This window comes from Berghia stephanieae, chromosome 7 (genome assembly GCF_034508935.2).
Source record: "Berghia stephanieae isolate SIO BIC M18660-M18661 chromosome 7, UCSD_Bste_1.3, whole genome shotgun sequence".
Taxonomy (NCBI): domain Eukaryota; kingdom Metazoa; phylum Mollusca; class Gastropoda; order Nudibranchia; family Aeolidiidae; genus Berghia; species Berghia stephanieae.
The window spans coordinates 63,140,082-63,148,800 of NC_088366.1; the positions used below are offsets into that span (position 1 = coordinate 63,140,082).

Consider the following 8,719-nt stretch of genomic DNA (forward strand, 5'->3'; position numbering starts at 1 on the left):
GACAGTTATTAACAATGTTATCACCGCCATTATCATCATAATCGTCACCATCATAGTCATGATCATCATCAGTACCAGTACCAGCAGCACCAGCACCACCACCACCTGCAGCAGCTTCGGCAGCAGCACCACCGCTACCATCATCATCATCATCATCATCATCATCATCATCATCATCATCATCATCATCATCATCATCATCGTCACCACCACCACCACCACCGCCACGATTATCCTCCTCCCTATCATCGTGTTCGGCACTCCAATCTTCAATACCTCCTGGTGAATCCCCACTCCTATCACCATCTTCAGTCTGTCCCATAATATCGTATCCTTGACCTTCACCCTTTGTGTCACCAAAACGATCCCGCCCGGCTTCTTTATCATCTCTATTATTTACCTCATCGCTTTGTCCCGGATTCAATCTCATTTCACTGAATCCATTTTCATCGCAGCCATCATTCACGTCGACATCTTCATTAAAATTGACATTTATAGATTTGTCAACATTTGCACTAGCACCGCATTTAACTCTGGCACCGGAACCCATTGCATAGACCGATATTACCCTTATGACGTCATAGACCATGAGCGACGTCCTAATGAAGGATAAGAAAATAAAAAGAAGAAAACAATGGTACAGTAAAGAAAACATTTTGACTTTTGTACCTCAAGATAAAATGCTTAATGACCTATTAATTTTTTCTCTCTCCTGTTCTCAAAATATCTTAATACAAGTCCTGCGATAATTAGTAAATTTATAACAATCTCTTGCGTAAGAGTATATTATTGCAATTTTTATGACGACTCGTTTATAGATACTAAATTAATGGGGGGGGGGGGACGGCTGGCAGTTATGGCGGGCTTTGCCCAAGTTGCCGCGATGCCCTCGCCGCTACTGGGATTAAGAGAATTGCAAGTGATTGATCAAATCTAAAATTATGATGATATTAAAAGCTCGATTTTCGGCGAGTAAACTTTATCGATATATTAACAATCTAAGTATATTGATTAATAATAATCTAAGGATATCGATAAACTAATAATCTATTGAAATATAGATGGAAAAATAGTGTTATACGAGGAATTTAAAACAAAAGCTACGAATCAAGGCGCTGGACCAAATTGTGAGCTGGTGAATTTATACTTGTGACCTAAGCTTCTGAAACCTTGGTGACGAATAGCGTATGCTGGTCTTTTGGTAATTGGCCCATTGAGGCTTCACTACAAGTCTGGTGGAAGATACAAAGGTATGGGGGGAAAAGGGTTGAACCAAGAATGCTAATACATGTAGTAAGTGTAATAGTCTGATAATGATGTCGATGTTGATGATGATGATGATGATGATGATGATGATGATGATGATGATGATGATGATGATGATGATGATAGTGGTGGTGGTGTGGTGGTGGTGATGATGATGATGATGATGATGATGATGATCGTGATGATGATGATGATGATGGTGGTGGTGATGATGATAATGGTGGTGGTTTTTGTTGTTGGCCCTGTAGTTGTTGTTGTTGTTGTTGTTGTTGTTGTGTATGTGTGTGTGGTTATGGAGTAGTTGTGATAATGGTGATGGTGGTAGTGGTAGTAAAAGTGGTGGTTGTAAATTTATTAGTGATGGGGGTTGATGCATGCAGTACTTTAAAAGACAGACTTTGATTTGGAGTAAGGCAGCTCTCACAACAATTAAGTTTTAATAATCGATGAAGTTTGTAAATAATCGAAGATTTTTATAATTGTTTAAAGGAATCCTGGCTCGTCTAAGAACGCTGTCTGTGTCGAAATATTGTTCAAAAGTGTATAGTGATATTATAATAATGTTTAGCTCTCTCCTTACCAGCCATTTTTAGAATTTCCCCCCGAAAATGCACACTCACCCAACATTAAAATATACTTTTCTTACTCAAACAAAAAAAAGAAACAAGTATTCTATAAAGAATGTTGTTCAGCAAAATGAGCTCTACAACACAGTGTTTAGTAACTATAGCTGTAATCAAAGCATTTCTTTAAATTTTGTGATGTACAAGAGAAATCAGAATGAGAAAAGTGTCGGTTGCATCGTAACGAATGTGACGATTTTCCTATGGTTGGTAAGGAGAGGGTTGATTGAATAGTCTGTACAATCTATGAACTGGAAATAAGTCAGCTTTATATGCTTATAACATTACATTGGCGCCCTGCTCGAGTCAGAGTCTAGACTTTTGAGAGAAGGCTTAACTCTCTCTTTACCAGCCATTTTCCAGATTTTCCACAAAACTTTACACCCAACTAACACAAAAATAGATTTTTTATCACTCAGACATAGTCTAGACCTAAAGCAGTAAAATTCTTGCGATACATAATTTCTTTAGCAAAACATGCTCTACAACACTCTGTGTTCATTATCTTTAAATTTTGTGAAGTACAAAAGAAATTTGAATAAGAAAAATAAATGTTTGTATCGTAACGAATGTGAGGATTTTCCTATGGGTGGTAAGGAGAGGGTTGAATACCACCTTTTAAAAATTATAATGTCCATCTGGAATGTCGTGGTCTTGTGGCATGACATTCGCTTTTGGACAGGAAGGTCCAGGGTTCTTGCCCCTCTCTGAGTCGGAGCGGCGCATTGTTGAGTACTTGGAATAAGGCCTGCCGCCTCCATCCATACATGCCCCCTCATCCATCCAGCAAGGATTTTGGAGAAACTAGGTGTGAAGGAATAACTGGCGTTCTATCCAAAGGGTAACAAAACAAATGCATGTTGTCCCATTAACGTCAAAGAGACAAGAATAAAAATTCATCGCCATAAACCTTATTCCTCCAAAAGACGTTTTTGTTTCGTCTCATTTTTTTCTTTTCTTTCTTTTTTTTTTTTTTTTGGTTGTGAATATTGAAAACATGTTCATATCGTTCACCTTTAAGTTTTTTGTCATCAATTTGATCCTCTCCTGATGTGTACTTTTATCCCTGGACCAGGCACCGATTACGTCATTTTGAAATATGTCACCCCATGCAAAGGTCAAAGGACACGGTTTCAAGCATGGAGTCAGGAACATTTCGTTCAGGATGCCAGTGGACTGATTTAAATTTCCGATATCGGAGAGCAACACCTGTGGAGTATGGGCAGATAAGAACTTGAAATAAGTTGTACGTGAGGCTCGAACCCAAGACCTTCCGACCGAAAGCGAGTATCATACCACTAGACCACATAGCCGCACGCCGAATTTCCAGCACGCTCTAGAATACAGCAGCTAGCTGGAGCTAGGCCACCGAAATAACATGAGCATCAGATTTTTGGCATGATCGGATTCTAGCATTTTTTTGGCTTCTTCCTAGTTCGGCTATGTGGTCTAGTGGTATGACACTCGCTTTCGGATCGGAAGGTCCTGGGTTCGAGCCTCGCGCTCGGCGCATAGTTGAGTACTTGGAGAATCTCTTTACTCAGATTCTCTCACCGACCTCAGGTGTAAAAAGAGTACCTGGCCGTTTACAGCGTTTGTCTCTGTCCGGAAAAAAATTGTAACATCGCCGAACAGGCGTCATGTCCCGTCCTAAATGTTAAATGCTACTGTTGGCCAGGGACAGCTTGTAAAGCGCTTTGAGCGCATTTAGTGGATATTGCGCTATATAAAAGCTCAATTTTATATAAATTCTTGTAAGTTGACATTCGTTAAACATTTGCATCTAGCTCGAATTTGAGGTTTTATTGTCTTTGGGCACATTTTGTCGATTGTGATACGAAAAAGCGCAATTTTTACAAGTTTGTGTTTTGTTGTTGTTGTTGTTTTGTTTTGTTTTTTTTTGGGGGGGGGGGTTCAATTTGTTTAAAACTTTAAAGGCAAGGTATTCAAATATTAATTTGCAGAGAAATGTATAATTTTACTCGCATTTAAGGGGGTAGGTAGGTTGTGGGTGAAGAGCAACACTTGTGAAATATGGGCAGATAAGCCTTGAAACAAATTATCAATTGTTGTAAATTGTCAATCTTTTAACATTTGAATCTATCTCGAATTTGAGGTATAATTGTTGTCCTTGGGCACATTTCGTCGATATTGGGATTGTGATACCAAACAGTTCAATTGTGACCCCTCGTCTCAAAACGGTATTAAGTCGGGATGATAAAGATACTGAAAATGGAATTTGTAACCAGAAATATCAAACATAAGTTGAGTTTATTATGCTTTATAGAGGAGAAGGAATATCATATTTTACTGTGCTAAATACCAATGTTTCATATTTTTGACCAGTTTAACTATAATTTGACTTTTTAGCATCTGATCCATTCCGACATAATACCGTTTTGAGACGAGGGGTCACAATTTAAAAAAGTTTTCGTTTGCGAGAAATTGAAATACCAATTTGCAAAAAAAAAAAAAAAGTGTAATTTTACTTGCATTAAAGGGAGGTAGGTTTGGGAGGACTAAATAATCTTCAAATATTGTTACTATTGTTATCATTATTTATTATTATTATTATTATTATTATTATTATTATTATTATTATATTATTATTATTATTATTATTATTATTATTATTATTATTATTTTATTATTATTATTATTATTATTATTATTATTATTATTATTATTATTATTATTATTTATTATTATTATTATTATTATCATTATTATTATTATATTATTATTATTATTATTATTATTATTATTTATTATTATTATTATTATTATTATTATTATTATTATCATTATTATATTTATTTTATTATTATTATCATCATTGCTATCAGTATTATTATCATCATTATTACCACTATTTTAATCATTTTTCCCCTATTACAAGAGCTGTAACCTAACAATAATTGCCTATTTGGACAATAAAGATTATTATTACTATTATTATCATTATTATTATTATTATCATTATTATTATTATTATTATTATTATTATTATTATTATTATTATTATATATTATTATTATTTTTATTATTATTATTATTATTGTTATTATTATTATTATTATTGTTATTATTATTATTATTATTATTATTATTATTATTATTATTATTATTATTATCATTATTATTATTATTATTATTATTATTATTATTATTATTATTATATTATTATTATCATCATCATCATTATTATTATTTTATTATTATTATTATCATCATTGCTATCAGTATTATTATCATCATTATTACTACGATTTTAATTATTTTTTCCCTTATTACAATAATTGCCTATTGGGACAATAAAGATTATTATTATTATTATTATTATTATTATTATTATTAGTAGTAGTAGTAGTAGTAGTAGTAGTAGTAGTAGTAGTAGTAGTAGTAGTAGTAGTAGTAGTAGTAGTAGTAGTAGTAGTAGTAGTAGTAGTAGTAGTAGTAGTAGTAGTGGTAGTAGTAGTAGTAGTAGTAGTAGTAGTAGTAGTAGTAGTAGTAGTAGTAGTAGTAGTAGTAGTAGTAGTAGTAGTAGTAGTAGTAGTAGTAGTAGTAGTAGTATCATTATTATTATTATCAAATAACATTTTTTCCACCACTTACCCCACCAAGTGCAGGAGGAATACAATGTACAATAGCCTTCATAGTCGCTCGGGCGGCATGTTTGATATCAGTGGTCAAGACTGAGACGGGAGTAATTCTGAGAAGAACACCCTGTTAATTAATGAGGTAAACTTGTGTGAAATATTTACACTAATTCAGCGAATTAAAAAAAAATAATTTGTGACCCTTCGTCTCGAAACGGTATTATGTCGGAATGAATTGGACCCCGAAAAGTGACTTTAGAATTAAATTGATAGTAAATACCAATTTTTTGAGCTTTTGTATTGTGAGAAATTGTCTTCATTCTGTAACATAACAAATCGAAACAAACCCCAAGTTTCGTGTTTTTGTCAATAAATTCAATTTTTTGCACCCATGTCATCCCGACATAATACCGTTTAGAGACGGTGAGTTACATTTGAGCCAGGCTTAATACTCTTGCAGCGGGAATCAGAAGTGGTGACGTCACATCTTCCTTTATCCTGGTTCAAAATTCCATGGAAGTGTGTAACAGTCCTCCGGTTAACTAACAATTAAAAGGTCGCGTATCAAATCATATTGTTTGATATCATTGGTCAAGACGGGAGTCATTCTGAGAAGAGCACCCTGTTGATGAGGTGAACTTGTGTGAAATATTTACACTAAGGACAGCGTGGCTCAGTGATACGGTCTTTGCTTCGTACCTGAAAGGTACCGAGTTCGATCATCCGCCGCGCTGTGTGGCCTTGAGCAAGTCACTTCGCCCTAGCTCATTTTGCGGTGCTGCACTGCGGCTGACGCCTGGGTTATTCCAGTCTTCCCTTGGAATAGACCCTAAAGAAAAATTGAAGAATAAAGTGAATTTTATTATTTTATTTATTTTATTTATTTAATTCAGCGGAGTTTTAAAAAAAAAAAAGAATTTGAGCCAGGCTAAATAATCTTGCAATGGGAATCAGAAGTGATGACGTCACATCTTCCTTTTTATCCTGGTTCAAAATTCCATGGACGTGTGTAACAGTCCTCCGGTTGACTAACAATTAATAGGTCATAAATCGAATCATAAGGGGGCATAACTACTTTAGTAGGATGTACAGGCATATTCTTACGATTACAGCACGTACAAGAGCAAGGATAGATGCGGCTATGTGGTCTAGTGGTATGACACTCGCTTTCGGATCGGAAGGTCCTGGGTTCGAGCCTCGCGCTCGGCGCATAGTCCTTGGAAAAGGCTCTTTACTCACATTCTCTCACCGTACTCATGTGTAAAATGAGTACTTGGCCGTTAACAGCGTTGTCTTTGTCCGAGAAATTGTAATATCGCCTAACATGCGTCATGTCCCGTCCTACTTGTTAAATGTTGCTGTTGACTAAGGACCCCCTGTAAAGCGCTTTGAACACATTTAATGGATATTGCGCTAAATAAAGCTTACTTTTTTAAAAGAACTTTTGGTGTGATATTTAAAACCTGGAATTGCTTATGGCTAAAAGTAGGTGTTGTTCAGGATGAATTCATAGTGCGGATATGGGTCAAAACCGAAGTGTACCAACAAGCAGGTCTGATAACCCAAATTGTTAAGGGCTCATTGTAGTGGAAATACTATCAAACCAAAGAAAAAACATTTCAACAATGTTAAATCTGGCCCCTAATAGGGTTCAACAGTCGTGACGTCACTTCCCTCGTAATGATGCATAGTAACTTAGTAACCGGCTCTAAACTATCGGAACAATGATGGACGCCCTTATGAAATACATACTTCTCCGACGATCATAAACGTGTATCCGGAGGAGAAAAACATTAGTTATCTGATCATGTTTTGACTTTTTTACATTCTGATCACATGACATGTGAAAAAGTTTAGCCAGCATGAAGAATGAAAAAGTACTAATTTTCTTTGTTTAGAACCAAACTGCTCGATGCTGGGCAGACGACGTGACATCAGACTATTGAATCCTATTGCGTTAGGTTACCATCATCAAAATTGCCTTTTTCACCCTGGGTCAGGTTATAGGCCAGAGACAAACAGTTTCCATCCTTCTCTATTCCGAGTAGACCTGCCAATAATATGTCTACCTGTGACAAAGCAAAACAGCAACCGACCTCTAGATAGACATGGTGATCAGCCAATGCTTTGACGAGAAAAGCCAGAATGTCTTCGGTGATCTTCAGAAGTTCAAGGTCATTGGATTCGGTAAGATGATTGGTTAACTTGAGATTGAGCACCGGCACGAGCCCTGCCCTCTGACAGATATTGGCGCTGCGTGTAAGGTAGGTGGCGTTGTCCACGTAAGCCTGGGAATATTAAAGGGCGATAACTGCATGACAAATAATATAATATGAAACTCGAGCATTTTTATACCACGATTTATGCTAAAACGTGCTCAAAGCGCTTTTCGAGGAGTATCTAGTCAACAGCGCCACTTAATGTGTGTTGGACGTGGATGAGAAATGATGTTAGTTGAGTTCGAGCTTTACAATATATATATATATATATATATATATATATATATATATATATATATATATATATATATATATATATACATATATATATAAAGCGCAATATCCACTAAACTTGCTCAAAGCGCTTTACAAGGGGTCCCTGGCCTACAGCAAAACGTAACATTTCGATCGGAACAGGACGCCTGTAAGGCAATATTACAATTTTTTTGGACAAAGACAACGCTGTTAACGGCCAGGTATTCGTTTTACACCTGAGTATGGTGAGAGAATGTGAGTAAAAAGCCTTCTCCAAGGACTCAACGATGCGCCTAGCGCGAGGTTCGAACCCAGGACCTTCCGATCCGAAAGCGAGTGTCATACTACTCACTTGACTACATAGCCGCTTGTTAGGAATCACTGTTTCAGTTTAATGTGTCAGGTTTCTATGTGTGATTCTTGTCATTAAATTCGTCAAATATCTTTTTTAGACATGCATACATGATTTTCATAATAATATAGCCACAAAGACAGGGTTGAAGCGTAGCCATCGTTAACTTATGGCCTGACAGTGACCAAAAAATGGCGTCAAAATGCCAGTCTTTGGCCACAAAAGAAAACAAATCGTGAGTTGTATTCATTAGTTCAACCAATGAAATGACTTGTTTCCTTGAGCTCTACTAACGACAACTCATTAGACGCTACAGAAACCTAAAAAATGACGTCAAACTGCCAGTCCAAGAGGGTTCTTGTGTCAGGCTATAGATAGAATGCGCTTGGCCAAGGAGTTCACAAC

The 8,719-nt window shown here is 36.0% G+C and overlaps 1 protein-coding gene across 4 annotated transcripts in view; it reads right to left on the minus strand.

Moving 5' to 3' along the window:
• Positions 1–1,096: 1,096 nt before the first annotated feature.
• LOC144976286 (fructose-bisphosphate aldolase-like) overlaps positions 1,097–8,719 on the minus strand; it is a 14,706-nt gene continuing 7,083 nt past the window's right edge. For all 4 annotated transcript variants that reach the window (XM_078920481.1, XM_078920482.1, XM_078920484.1 and 1 more), the window contains exons 6-9: positions 7,585–7,776; positions 5,505–5,615; positions 2,904–3,098; positions 1,097–1,232 (exon numbers count right to left, since the gene is read on the minus strand). In XM_078920481.1, coding sequence (XP_078776607.1) covers positions 1,155–1,232; positions 2,904–3,098; positions 5,505–5,615; positions 7,585–7,776 — 576 coding nt within the window. In that variant the 3' untranslated portion in view covers positions 1,097–1,154. The remainder of the gene's footprint in view (positions 1,233–2,903; positions 3,099–5,504; positions 5,616–7,584; positions 7,777–8,719) is intronic.